Source organism: Ascaphus truei, chromosome 5 (genome assembly GCF_040206685.1).
Source record: "Ascaphus truei isolate aAscTru1 chromosome 5, aAscTru1.hap1, whole genome shotgun sequence".
NCBI lineage: Eukaryota > Metazoa > Chordata > Amphibia > Anura > Ascaphidae > Ascaphus > Ascaphus truei.
Window position 1 is genome coordinate 185872766 of NC_134487.1, and position 14439 is coordinate 185887204.

General features: G+C 42.1%; 1 protein-coding gene across 2 annotated transcripts in view; it reads right to left on the minus strand.

Moving 5' to 3' along the window:
- The window catches only part of RAB11FIP1 (RAB11 family interacting protein 1), a 48039-nt gene that overhangs the window by 15929 nt on the left and 17671 nt on the right, over positions 1-14439 (minus strand). For both annotated transcript variants that reach the window (XM_075601410.1, XM_075601411.1), the window contains exons 2-3: positions 3170-3612; positions 1844-2594 (exon numbers count right to left, since the gene is read on the minus strand). In XM_075601410.1, the coding sequence (XP_075457525.1) occupies positions 1844-2594; positions 3170-3612 (1194 nt within the window). The remainder of the gene's footprint in view (positions 1-1843; positions 2595-3169; positions 3613-14439) is intronic.

Here is a 14439-nt window from a genome sequence, read left to right on the forward strand (position 1 = left end):
TCACGGCCAGGCCTCCCTGTCTCCTCTCCCTGCATGCAGTTCAACATGCCGCTCGGCGGCATCGCGAGGATGACGTCACCGTATCGCGCTGCAGCCCCACCGGAGCATGTATAATCATGGCCAAAGACGTGAGAAATACACCCTGGAGTGATTCCTATGATTTGGCTGGGGCGCTGTTAGATTGGATGGGATGAATGCAGATGCCAAACGTTCTGTAGAAAATTTGTATTAACTCAAATAATTTTAGGCAAAATAGCTGCATCCCATAATAAAAATGAAAGGCCCATTTACTCTTGCCCATTTTTTTGTTTGGTTTTAATAAATGCAGCAGTTTGTTGCCTTTACAGCAACGCACATATCTAAGCTGCTGATTGATCTGTTCTCCTGTGATCGATCAGTGAAGATGCAGCTTCCCAGGGCAAGCAATATGGCTGCTGGTCAGGAGGAAGTGGTGTAGCTTCCAAAAATTGTTACTATAGCAACACAAGGAAGCTTAATACAGTTACCAGTACAGTTAGACTGGTAGCTTAATATATCCCCATTGCTTCCTCATTACACAAGTGTCACTGGCTTCTCTCCTATATCCTTGTGCCAAAGGCAGTAAAAATCTGTTTAAGTATTGTGTACATAGCACCATAGAAAAAAAAAAAATGTTCCCTGCAACACAGCCGGGGCTTTTTTTGCTCTCTAGACATACCTCTACCCAAAGACAACACATAAAATACCCGAGGAGTTGATAAGTTAGTCTGGTTATAGTAGTTGGCACAGGGATAGAATAAAGAGGTGTACCACAGTATCCCACACCAGGGCACTAAAGGCTTATGTATACCATATTTCTACAGGATTCAAATTGTAGCAGTAGGAAATTAGCAGTCACTTTTGTGCACTTCTGCATGAAAAGGCACAGAGAGTTCAATACATATACATACATATATATATATAATATAAAAAATAAAAAATAAAAAAAATTTAAAAAAAAAAGAGGGTGAATCTTTACGGTATTTTTATTAGACATTGTTTCTTCACTTACTGCACCTTCCAATGCCCTTCAAGTAGACACACTGCTTAATGGTGACAACTCTAGTAACTCCTTTTTTTTAAATTGTCCACTTTGCCAATGATCCCAGGAGACACTATGGCCTCAAACGTTTTGGGCCTTATTTATGCCGGTGTGTCAGCAGAAAGGGCCAGATTTACCAAGCAGAATTCTGCCATAAGACATGCTCTGGCACTGGAAAACATATTGCAGCCCATTCGCTTGAACGGGTTGTAAGGAGTCTTCTAGTCCAGGGGCGCGCAAACTAATTTTGCTGCCCCTCCCCCCCCTGCGCGCCCCCTCCCCCGCCCCCTTATCATGGCAACCGTGACACCACATGATGCCGCGTTGTCATGATCACACGTCCCGAAGCCGGCTGAACCTTGGTAAGTAGAGGTTGCAGAGGCCTCGCGCTGTCCCCCGGCATTTTTATTTAAATGCCTTGGGGAAGAGCGTGGGACATCTGCAACCACCCGTGGCCCACAAAAAAAAAAATCTTGCGCCCCCCAGTTTGCGCACCGCTGCTCTAGCATCTTGTTGCAGAAGATTACATTATAAGGAATATTTACTATGCAATCAACTATCCAATGGAAGACAAATTAAATCTCCCAATTTCTGCATAATCTCACTTGCACTGTACATTTTGGAATGTTACACTATTTGCTGCTAAGCTTTTTGTCTTACGTTAAGAATCTTCATTAAGATAAAAATAAAATAATAAGTATAGCTTAATGACTTCAATATTCATTGCCTATATCATCCTCCTTGGCTGAATAGTGCAGGGTCTATAATAGTGACATTACTAACCTGGGTTTCACAGCTGAGGTTTTGACACCCCTCTCTGAGGATGGAGGAGGTTCTGGCTTCTCTTCTTCTGCAACATTGACCTTGAACGGATTCAATGAGGTCTTCTTGCTCTGAACATCTACAGTTTTCTCCACTTTCATGGTACCAGCAGCGGCCTTTGCATCCTCCTTCTTCGATACTTCAGTAAAGTTCTCAACCTCTACGGTTTTAGGAGCCTCCTTTTTCCCAGTCACCAGAGAGAGCAGGGAGGACATCTTGTTCTCCTGCTTCTTGTTCTCCTTTGGTTCTTTCTGCACTTCTGAGGCCAGAGGAGGACTGCGTGACCTGGATTCTTCTACACTGGAGGTCTTGTAGGAAGGCAACGTCAAGGACTTATTAGAATCTTTAGTGGTAGAAGAGGCCAGGCTTCTCTCAGGGAAGGGAGTCGTTGTCTGTACTGGTTCATTGGAAGGTTTGGAAGACAGATTTTCAGCAGATGCGTAAAGTGGAGTTTTCCGAATGATTTGAGGGGAATTGGTAAGCGAGTTGTCTTTAGGAGTCTCGCTCTTTGGTTCATTCTCCTCCATGTATACATGATTACCATTGATACACAGATTGGATCGAGTGATTGGATCATTCTTGGACCTCATGCCACTGAAGAAGGACAACCCTTCTTTCTTATTGTTGCCAGAGGTTACTTGATTCAGCTGCTTGGGATCAGCACTTGCTGTTCTTTTGTGTGTCATAATCACAGGAAGATGAGGAAACCGTCCTGGAAATAAGAACACAGTAGAGGTAAATCAATGCCTTCGACTGAGGCAAATTAAAATTGAAAGACAAGAAACAAAAAGTTTGAAGACAGATCAGGTCTGAAGACACACACACACACACACACACACACACACACACACACACACACACACACACACACACACACACACACACACACACACACACACACACACACACACACACACACACACTTTTTCCCCTTATGGTCCTGGGTTGCCAATTAATAACCTGCAGAAAGCATAAAAACCACCTGGCTCACCAGACAGCTGAGAATTTAGCTTAAACAGACGAAAAATCAATGGGAATGATGTCTAATTAGGTTAAAAAAAGGGATGTCAGTACATCTGAAGGATATTTGGTCTCAAAATCTTACGTAAAGCTAGTACTTTATATCGTACAAAGAACACTCGGCCCATTAAAATGGATCCCAAACTACAACTAACCTACTGTATGGTACATGTTTTATTCATTCATTGACAAAAGATCATCCACAATCAATAATTTTCATGGAGTCCAATAGCAATACAACAACAAACAATGCCAAAAAATACTCACTTTCTGATATGGGAGATGCTGGTGCTTGATTGAAGTCGGAAGAAAAATCACTGGGTTTAAGCACGGTTTTTGAAGCACTACTACTCGGCTGAAACGTTGGCAGGACAGACATGGACTGTGAAATAGAGTTTTTCTTCAGTCCTGGTTTGGAAAACAGGGTCTTCAGCTTCGATTTCTTCTTATCCACCTCAGGCACTTCCTCGTCACTGTCATCTGGGTTCTGATTCATGCTGGGAACGATGGCGGAGGCAGTGTCTGGAAACCCGTCGTGACGCTTTCCCTTTAACTTGTCCTTCAGTTTCCCAAAGGGAGAACGGGATTTATCCTTCATGGAGAGGTCAAACATGCTGGCTGTCATATTGTTCCTCATGAACTGGATCTCCACCTCAATCTGACCACGTTCTTTGGCCTTCTTTCCAGGCTTTGACTTTAATGGATACCACCTTTACAAAAAAGACAGGGAGAAAAAAAACAAATGAGGCAACTTTAAAAACAAACCAACCACAAGTTAATCAGTGATAGAGTTAGATTAGTTTTTAGATGCACCTTCCTTTTATAATGTCAAGTTGCTACACAAAGTAGGATTATATTCACACATAAAAAAAACAAAAAAACAACATGATATAAAAAGATATAGGTCTGCCATAAAATGATCATGTGGTAGTTGGTGTTCTAGTAGTGATCAAACTAGGGTGGGGTTTTAACATATTTCTTAACTTTAACGAATTGTTTTGTTGGAAAAGGCACTTTTTGGGCTTCATGTGATACGGACACACGTTTAACTTTAATTACAGGCCAACACTGCAGATCAGCATTCAAATCTTTTGCCTGGTTTCCCTGTAGCGCCAAAGGTGATGTTACTGTAAACACTGAACCGATAACAAGTTGCGATTAGACCTACCACATTGTTCTTAGGACAACTGATAACTTGTTTTTGGTAAAAGCAACAGCAAAGCTTTAAAATGTAAACCCCAAAGGGGGGTGTATCTCCACAGAGGTCAGAACACAAGATTAGTTAAACTCCATAAGGGCTTACTTTGTATCTCGGCCACAAACTGTTGTGCAGATGAGCACGTCACTGCAAAAATTAAGCTGAAGCATAAAGCACTTCAGAAAAATAAATAAAATAAAAAACTAAACATCTGTCCACTTTGTGCTGAATTACAGCACAAGAGTTAATGTGAACAATAGGAGAGTCTCTTCATTCTTTTGCAGCATTAATACACTTTTTCCTTTATTTGACCACGTTTTGGACACTTGATAGATCCAGAAACTTAAAAAAAAATAAAGCGCCTTATTGATGCAACGTCAATACCACAAAGCTTCCCCGACAGTGACTGGTCTACACTATGTTAAATAAGGGCATTAGAACGTAGAGGCAAAGCAGCTGTTAATTACATTGATTGCAAATAGGGTGGACATCTGGGGTTTTATGTCCTTAAGGTGGAAGGGGCCCGTACGACTAACTGAAGTTCCTTGGTTGCTCCAGACAGTAAGCCCCTTGCTCCACAAAATGCCCTGCAGAATCCCGTACACCCCACCAGGTGTATGGACTGAGGAAAGGGCTTGTCTGTCCTTAAACATTACGTTATGCATATACCAGCTCTGATGCTTTAAATACAAAGTATGTTAATTTACAGAAAGACTCCTGTATGCTTCCTCCACCACTTTATTTCTTCATGTACACCCCACCATCCAAACTGGTCCACAGACCAAACCATCCCTCCCCCCGAATATATTTCAAGCTTGCAAGAAGCGTGCAAGAGCAATACTCTGTCTCAGCATTGTAGTTCTTCACCCGAGGAAGAGCATTGTGTAATTTACTAAATAAAACAGTTATATTCCATTCATTATGGTTTCAAAAGCAACATGATAAAGATCCCTTCAGCAACCACGGAGTTAAGGCACATTCTGATTTTCAGAATGTTTGTGGGGGTTTTCTGACCATTAGCGGGTTTCCTGTTCTACTTGTCCTACACCAGGAAGAGCCCTTGCATAGCTTTGACACATTCTCTGCTCTCACACTAGGGGGTTTTAAAAATACAAAAAAAAAAAAAAAAAAGTTGAATAAAGAGAGCATGCAATTCCACCCAGGTATTGAGAGAAGAACTGCACAAGGAACCGGCACAGAGACTTGATGGGTAGTGATGAGGAACCAAAACATTCAAAACAAAAAAAGGGCTTTGTGCAAAAGCAGTTTCTAGTTCCCTGGTTTTAACAAAATGATTCTCACAAACACGAGGAAAGAGAAGCAATAATAATTCTACACTTTTGATGACACACACACACAATCACAGTTCCTATGCAAATAAAACAACCTTTACATTGCCCTTATGAAGTACCTGGTACTGTATATGTTAGACACTAGCTTCTTTTTTTAGAGCAGGGGAGCGCAAACTTTTGCAGCTGCATGCTATGGACACGAGTGACACCAGTAGAGTCAAGGCAGGTATAGCGTTGCAGAGGCTTCACGCGATCCCCCGGCATTTAATTTAAATGCCTCGGGGAAGAGCACGGGACCTCTGCAACCACCCGCGCCCCCTCCCTGCGCACCGCTGTTCTAGGAGGGTCATCGGGCCGAGCACTCAGAAAGAGCAGCCAGTCCGATTGAAATGGAAGTGGAGGCTCCTCCACTTCAGTTTCCAGGATCCCGTCACGTGATAGTTTGTGAAGTGATCACGACTTGGATGTGATGAGGTCTGGCTGCACCAGAAGGTTAATGCCATGGTCTTCCTTCAATAAAATGGAATACTACTTAAACTCCTTCACATGAAAGGGGTCAACCAGAGGACATTAAACCACTCCCAACGCTCCAGACTTACACATTTACTTTAACACCACTTATAGGTGTCTGTTTAAAAAAAAAAAAAGGAAGAGAGACAAAATCAGACAGTCACTTAGATTTAGTTTCCTAAACTTGTTACTGGCTCATTTGTCCTTCGAGGAACTGAACCTTTAATTTACTGGTTTGTATTATCACCCCCCCCCCAAAAGCATTGTATATAAAAAATTATATGCCTACAAATAAAAAAACTCTTCAAGGCACAAGAATAAAACCAAGCACGTGTAATTATTCCATCTGAGGACTATCACTTGTGTTCAATGTGGTTTCTTGAAAATATATGTGTATGTGAGGGTGTGGGGGTGTGTGAAATGGGCCGACTAGGTGTGCCAGGTGGTTCCCATGTGCCGTCATATTCTAGATTTCCACCCTAAATGAGCAGTCCACGTTTACCACTTTTTATTGGCGTCTCTGTAGGTTGCAAGAGGAGAATAATTCTTATCCTAGCCGTACAGATCGCTATGTGCATAAAGCCCCTAAACAGGGAACGGACAAGAATACACTAGTCTGTAGCCTTTTTATGCTTTCTTCTTTAATCCCTCCCTTTGGTTGCGATTATAGTGGCCGTGACAGCATGCGCCTCCAAAACAAATACCTGAATTCCGTGAAGGGGCACATAGTGCGCGCGACGGAGAGGCAGAATACTGGAGAGACAAATGAACGTCAGCGTCAATTGAAGCTGTTCAGCCAATGGAGACAGCTCGCGTGACATCATGGGCAACGCCTCCACCACGCCTCCCGATGTCTCCTGCATACAGTGCAGGTTTCGCGAGTAACGTCTTTGCGCGGCCTGCAGCACCCACTATATTTGCGGCCTTTGATTTAAAGCAAATACCCTATAGATGTCCGCTTGTACATTTGTAGGATTGGCCACCACTTTATTCACAAATAAAAAAAAATAGGAATACAGTTTATGAAATGATTTAATTAAATAAACCAACACAGTTATAACACTGCATTGCAGGCCCCTTTGGCAGCAAAAAAAGTAAACAGGCTAAATAGACTTCATTTATTAGAAGTGAAGGTGGTGTGTACTATTTGGCATTAGTTCGAGTTCAATTGGAATCCCCCTCCCACATCAGCACTGCTGCAGTAAATTACACAGGAATTGGTGGGAGGCTTAGAGAAAGGAGATGAAATCCCTTCTAAAACTGCTGACAAACTTAACAGCTCCCAAGAATTGACAAGCCCATTAATAAAGAACTCTAAAAAGTACCTTTTTTATCAACCAAAACAGGGAGACTGGGGCATCTAGGGCCCACCAGGGAATTTGATTGTAGGGCTGACAGACACGCACCCTCGGGGTTCGCCAGGCCCAGCCTCGTTCTCTCAAGGTCGGGGGGGGGGGAGGAGAGTTTGACGTGGAAATTGAAACTCAGTACGTCCTGAGGGTGTCCAGTCCTGCCCTACGCAACCATACTGCTTCAAAATGATCTTTCAACATACCACTTAATGTTGGCTGTAACATGGGGACAAGTCACTAGCTGTCTGTAAACCAGACCTCCATTGCTAATAGCAATACAAAAAAATTACAGGCATACCCCGCATTAACGTACGCAATGGGACCGGAGCATGTATGTAAAGCGAAAATGTACTTAAAGTGAAGCACTGCCTTTTCCCCACTTATCGATGCATGTATTGTACTGCAATCATCATATACGTGCATAACTGATATAAATAACGCATGTGTAACAGGCTCTATAGTCTCCCCGCTTGCGCACAGCTTCAGTACAGGAAGGGAGTCAGTAATGCTGTTCATGACGTGCTGACAGGTGCATGCGTGAGCTGCCGTTTGCCTATTGAGCAAGATGTACTTACTCGCGAGTGTACTTATAAAGTGAGTGTCCTTAAACCGGGGTATGCCTGTATAGACTTGTCATTTCTTCTCGCGATATTACCATCATATTGGTTTGTCCAAATCTAGGACAAGGATGCCAACTCCCAACTGCGCATCAGAAAACACGGTGGTCATCTACCGGTACCTTTTTGCCATGCTAGCACCCCTGGCAGCAAAAGAGTTAATGCCCCTTAAAAAAGCAGGGAAGCCTCCCTCATTACAATGAAACTATCTACACTTAGATGGGGGAACCTGTCAAACTCAGAATATTCATAACTTGCCCGCAAATGTTTTAAGCGTCATACAGAAGGAAAGTTGCAATCTTGGCTTAAGTAGAAATAGCCGTGTTATTGTGATAGTACAGAATAAAATGGGAGTAGGCTACTTCAGTATTAGGCCATAGCCAAGGCGGATAGGACAATAAATGCATGAAAGGGACAGTGAGAATTAGGACCAAGTATCCCTCAGCAGTGTGAAGGGGGTTGGGGGTGCTGAAGTGTAAAATGAACAAGGAGAGACATTAAAAGATGGTGTGTGTGTGTGTGTTTGGTTGGGGTTTGTGTGTGTGTGGTTGGAGTGTGTGTGTGTGGTTGGGGTGTGTGTGTGTGGTTGGGGTGTGTGTGTGTGTGGTTGGGGTGTGTGTGTGTGTGGTTGGGGTGTGTGTGTGTGTGTGTTTGGGGTGTGTGTGTGTGTGTGGTTGGGGTGTGTGTGGTTGGGGTGTGTGTGTGTGTGAGTGGTTGGGGTGTGTGTGTGTGGTTGGGGTGTGTGTGTGTGTGTGTGTGTGTGTAAAAAAAAAAAATACAAAAAAAAAATACAAAAAAAAAAATACAAAAAAAAAAATAAACCCCCAGTATTAAGTCCTCTTTTTTTAATGCCCAAAAGTATCATTTTGAGTTCAGAGGTTTTCTGTTCTGGTGAGCTTTTATACATTCCTTTGAGGATTTTGAGGTTTAAAGAATTTATGGAATGATCTGGTTGTGAGAAGTTGTCCCACTAAAGTGCAGAATCGCTCTTCATGGTGTGTTGTGTGTCTATGTACTGTAGGTTCATGCTGGTTTGAAGTTTCTGGCTGGTTTCACCAATGTAGCAACCCAGATCACATTTGTGGCATTAGACCATATACACCACATTGCTAGATGTGCAGCAGTGTTATCTGTACCGCTGAAGGTTCTACGTTTGCGATTGGCTGTGGGATCTTAGCATATATATGTTTGCATGGTGAGTGTATGAGTATAATGTTGCATGGTTTAGCACCATTCTCAGTCCCTGAGTTCTTCATGAAGTTTTCTGTTGACTAACCCTCCTTCTGAGGTTTGGCAGTTGCCGAAATGCAAGGTCTGTGGAAGATGTCTTTTAATGTGACATCATATGTCACCATAGGTTTCAGAGCTATAATTAGGTTTCGCATTTCCTCACGGGCAGGGTTGTATGTGACCACAAAATGTTGTGTGTGGTTGTTTCTTTTTGTATTGTTGCAGATGTTCTCGTGGGGTGTTTAATGCAGATGTGATTATTTTGTCAATAGTAATTTTCCTATATCCCTTCAGATAGAAAAAGCTACATACATACATACATACATACATACATACCATACCATACCACTAGTGGCCACATACAAACATTCTCCCGAGGGAATGTGCAAAATTAAAAATAAATGACCAATTCCTTCTCTACATTATCTGCTTTAGATTGTGATCTGGATTTTTACATACAGGAGAAATAGTCTTATAAGATTGCTAGTCCAAATAAAGTACTCAATCTTTTCTTAACAAAGCAATGTGTTTATGTTGTGTAAGACGGCAGAACTTGCTTCACTGCCAAGAACTACCCTTCAACGTTACTGAACAATTTATTGAAAGGGGATTAACTTGCAACAAAAACAGACTTTAAATCCCCTTTTCCATGTTGCTCACATTTGTGAAATTCTTGCTTTGATGCAGCTTTTCCAACGTCTGTTTTATAACTCTGCATTATTAATCACAATTTTTGTAACATATGCACCATTCTTTCCCCATGTAGATAAGAACCTCCCATATTCGGCAAATGGGTTTTTTTGCAGTGAAGTTTGGAAAACTCTTAAGACAACCGAGGTTGCAAAACAAAAAACAGTGGGGTACAGGTGTTGAATGAACGTGTACGTTCACTTAGTTGCATTCACAATCTCTAGAAGATTTTAAAAAGTCCCCAAAAAACACAATTACTATTAAAAGCAGAAAAAGGTATTTAAAAAAAAAAAAAAAAAAAAAAAAAACGGAAAAACAACAAAAAACCAACCACAAGATAAAATACCAGCGATTATAGAAATGAACCAATTGGAGCAGCAAGTCTTCATTTTTCATCCTCTGTGTTGTGAAACCATGGACCCTATTTGATCATTTGCTTGCTTTCATATATAGGCTCCCCTTGTGCCAAGTCATTTCACATTTCCCTGCTATATTAACCTCCGTTGGGAGACAACTCCATATATCCACCACTCTTTCATTGGCATACTCCTCATGGTTCCCCTAATCCTCCCACCATCCAGTTTCAGAGCATAACCTCTTCTTCTACCACTTTTCTTTCTGGTACACATTCACGCTCCTACCCCGATTAGATAACCTTCCTGTATTTGAAGGTTTATCCAATGTCCCGTCCCCATTCCTCCTCACCAACTCTTACAGTTATGGAAATGTATGCGAGGTAGGAGGATTGATTCAGGTACTCACTCTGTCCTTATTTATTCACGTGTCACAGAAAATGTGAATACATGTTATCATTACATATCTCAGATATAAATAGAGCAGGAAACTGGTCACGTGGCAGAACACTGGTATCGAACTCTTAACAGAAAAGAATAGGCTCATACAGGGCAATGATCCGTGATTAAGATCCCGGAGGTACAGCAAGTGTCACACCCATCATTAGAACACCTGCCTTGAAAAATACACAGTCATCTCTGTCATGCCCTTTCCATAGACAATTGCTTTGAAGGTATGTGACAATTAAGACGTGCTAAATTAAGGCATTTTACAGCCAACATGCACTTTAAAAAGACAGGAAGTCACAGGGGACGCCAACGTATTAAACTATTATGGGTTTGTTTCACTTGGAAAAGAAAGTAGATTGTTCCATCTTGAAACCGCTGCTCCCACACTTGATACCCGATTGTTCCTATGAGTTGCAGAGGCACATGAATTAGTCTCCCTAAGATTGCAATAGAAACGGAAAGAAAGATCAGTACCTTATCTTTATGATTTGTTCTACTACTCTACTAAAAAAAGTCTATCTTCATGTCTGAAGCGCTTGTTCTTATGTCTCTGGTATTACTGCTGCAAAGCCCTGTACAAATAAATATATGGACACACAGTGAGGTGTCAAATACAGGCATACCCCGCATTAACGTACGCAATGGGACCAGAGCATGTATGTAAAGTGAAAATGTACTTAAAGTGAAGCACTCCCTTTTATCCACTTATCGATGCATGTACTGTACTGCAATCGTCATATGCGTGCATAACTGATGTAAATAACACATTTGTAACAGGCTCTATAGTCTCCCCGCTTGCGCACAGCTTCGGTACAGGTAGGGAGCCGGTATTGCTGTTCAGGACGTACTGACAGGCGCATGCGTGGGGTGCCGTTTGCCTATTGGGCGATATGTCCTTACTCGCGAGTGTACTTAAAGGGAGTGTCCTTAAAGCGGGGTATGCCTGTATATTCCTATGAGTTCACCCAATAGAATATATGACGTTGCTCTAACAGTTACAATTAATACATTTTGGTATCGGCTGGTACCTTTTAGATAAATAGTACCAGCTAGTAAGGACAATTTTTACTTCTCAATTTTTGTTGTCCCCAACCTGTCTTGCAGTTAGTTCCATGCCTACAGGTAAGGCTTGCTGGTATGGGTTCCATGCCTACACTAGTGCCAGCAAGCCTTACCTGTAGGCATGGAACCATCTGCAAGACAGGTTGAGCAATATAGATATTAGCCACTAGGCTGCCCATAATTTTGTGCACTTGGACAGTATATTCCCTCCCTTAAAGGGTTTGAATTAGCCTAGGTTTAATCATCGCCGCTTCTCAAAGGAGAGGATGTGCACTAAAGATTAGGGCTTAGAACTAATCCAGCTCCATTTTCCCTTGTGAAAAGAGCCATGTCACGCTAAGAGACTGTAAATGACAGTTACTTAGTCATATTGATCTCCTGACAAATTGTCTCCTAGGAGGAAACAATTATAATGATGAATACTCATTTTGTAATATTTATCCATCACTCAGACACTGTTTTTACACATTTTCTCTTTAGTGCTGGAGTGGCCTGCAATTTACAATGTGTTGGGCGGAGACACACACACACACACACACACACACACACACACACACACACACACACACACGTTTTAAAGATCAATGTTTTTGTTCCCAACAGATGTTAATACTTCATTTTTTTTACAGGGTCTTTACAAAAAATCCCATTGTGGACCGAAACGTTGATATTACCTGATGCACTTTTTTTTACACATACCTGTAGGAGTTGTGTACTCGTTTTTCTGTTCAACATTTTTGTCGAGTTTGAAGCAAATGACAAAATGTCAAAACTTGGTGCTTAGAACCCCCCTCACTAAATGTAATATAAATCTATCCCTGTAATCATGCCGGGGATAAAAAGAAAATCTTTTCTTTATTAATCACAAACCACTGTTGCATAACCCGTCAACATAAAATGCTGGGAGATAAAAACGGATAGGCTATTTCACCCCCAGGGATTTTGCAAGGGCTATACAAAAACCACCCTATGTCCCTATGCTCCTTTACACACCCTTATTTTACCTCATGTGATAGGCATCAGCCAATCCTGGAATTGTGTTTAAAAAACATTGCAACACGCTGGTGGAGATACAGTACATACTATTGTAACAATGTGGAGATGAGCAATGCTGTCAACACGCAAGTCATTTTTCATGGTGACAAATTAAAAAAGTTCCATTTCTTACCATTGCCGTGCAACACAGGGATAAACCTATTCCAAATTATGTAAAAGATCACTGCCGCACGCAATGCGTTTCTGCCAAGCCTCCAGTCAGAGTAAAAATAAAGCATTATTCAATCGTAGGTCAACACCTAAAGGAGTGTTCAGAAGTCACGTGGCATTGCCATAGGTCCACAAAACGGTAATTAACAGATGGTATGTTTATTTGCTGTCAAATGTTGATATAATTATTCACTTGTGTGCACCTTCACATGTCTGACATGTCTGACATGGCTGCCCTGCTTTCCCCCACTATCTCTATGCACAGGGGAGCGCAAACATTCTGTTCTGCGCACCCCCCCGCCCTCACCTTTTCTCCGGCGTTTTGACGTTGCGTCGCCAGAAGCCGCAGGAGACAAGGTAACGAAACTTCGAGGCCCCGCTCCCCCGGCATTTAATTTAAATGTGTGGGAAGAGCGCGGGGCCTCTGTAAGCGCTGCGTCCACCCACAGAAAATGCTGCACCCCCAGTCTTAGGCTGCGCTTATAGTGCTGGTGACAGCGACGCCGCGGCAAAACAAATGCATTGCTGCCGTCGCGTGCACTTATAGTAAGCGAGACGCAGCAGTCGCTGGAAGTCATCTCTATTTGATTTTCCAGCAACCGTCGCGTCGCCGTCGCTATAAGCGCAGCCTTAGCATACAATGCTTCCACTGCAGCCAGGGATTCTGGTTAATGACATCCAAATGAGCACTCTGTCACCTTTTGCAAATTTTAAGTCGTACGTTATATATGGAACTTTATGCACTATGAATCGGTGTGTTGAATATATTGGCCATACTGTATTTTATAAGCGCGTACTATTCCAGTGCCAAGACACCCTACCACCCATTCAAATCAATGCGTTGCCGGCCCCCCTGGCAGTGAAAGGCATTGCATTTTAGGAATGCGCTGCGAGTCCTACTCCTATCTCTGAATACTGCCCCATAACAACCTGCTTTTCTACAATGCAGAAATACCCCAGACACGTCATACATTCCTCTATAATTTAAAGGGGCACTGGGAAACACGTTGATTAAAAATAATTATTCAGAGACAAGCATGGTATAATAATAATATTATTATTTGCACTCTAATACAGTTTATTAATGACCTTGAGGTTGGGATCGAGAGCAAAGTCTCCATCTTTGCTGATGATACTAAATTGTGTAAGGTAATAGAATCAGAGCATGATGCAATTTCTCTTCAGAAGGACTTGGAGAGACTGGAAACGTGGGCAGGTAAATGGCAGACGAGGTTTAATACAGATAAATGTAAGGTTATGCATTTGGGATGCAAGAATAAAAAGGCGACTTACAAATTAAATGGAGATATATTGGGGGAATCCTTGATGGAGAAGGTTTTAGGAGTGCTTGCAGACAGCAGGCTTAGCAATAGTGCCCAATGTCATGCAGTAGCTGCAAAGGCAAACAAGATCTTATCTTGCATCAAACGGGCAATGGATGGAAGGGAAGTAAACATAATTATGCCCCTTTACAAAGCATTAGTAAGACCACACCTTGAATATGGAGTACAATTTTGGGCACCAATCCTAAGAAAAGACATTATGGAACTAGAGAGTGCAGAGAAGAGCCACCAAAT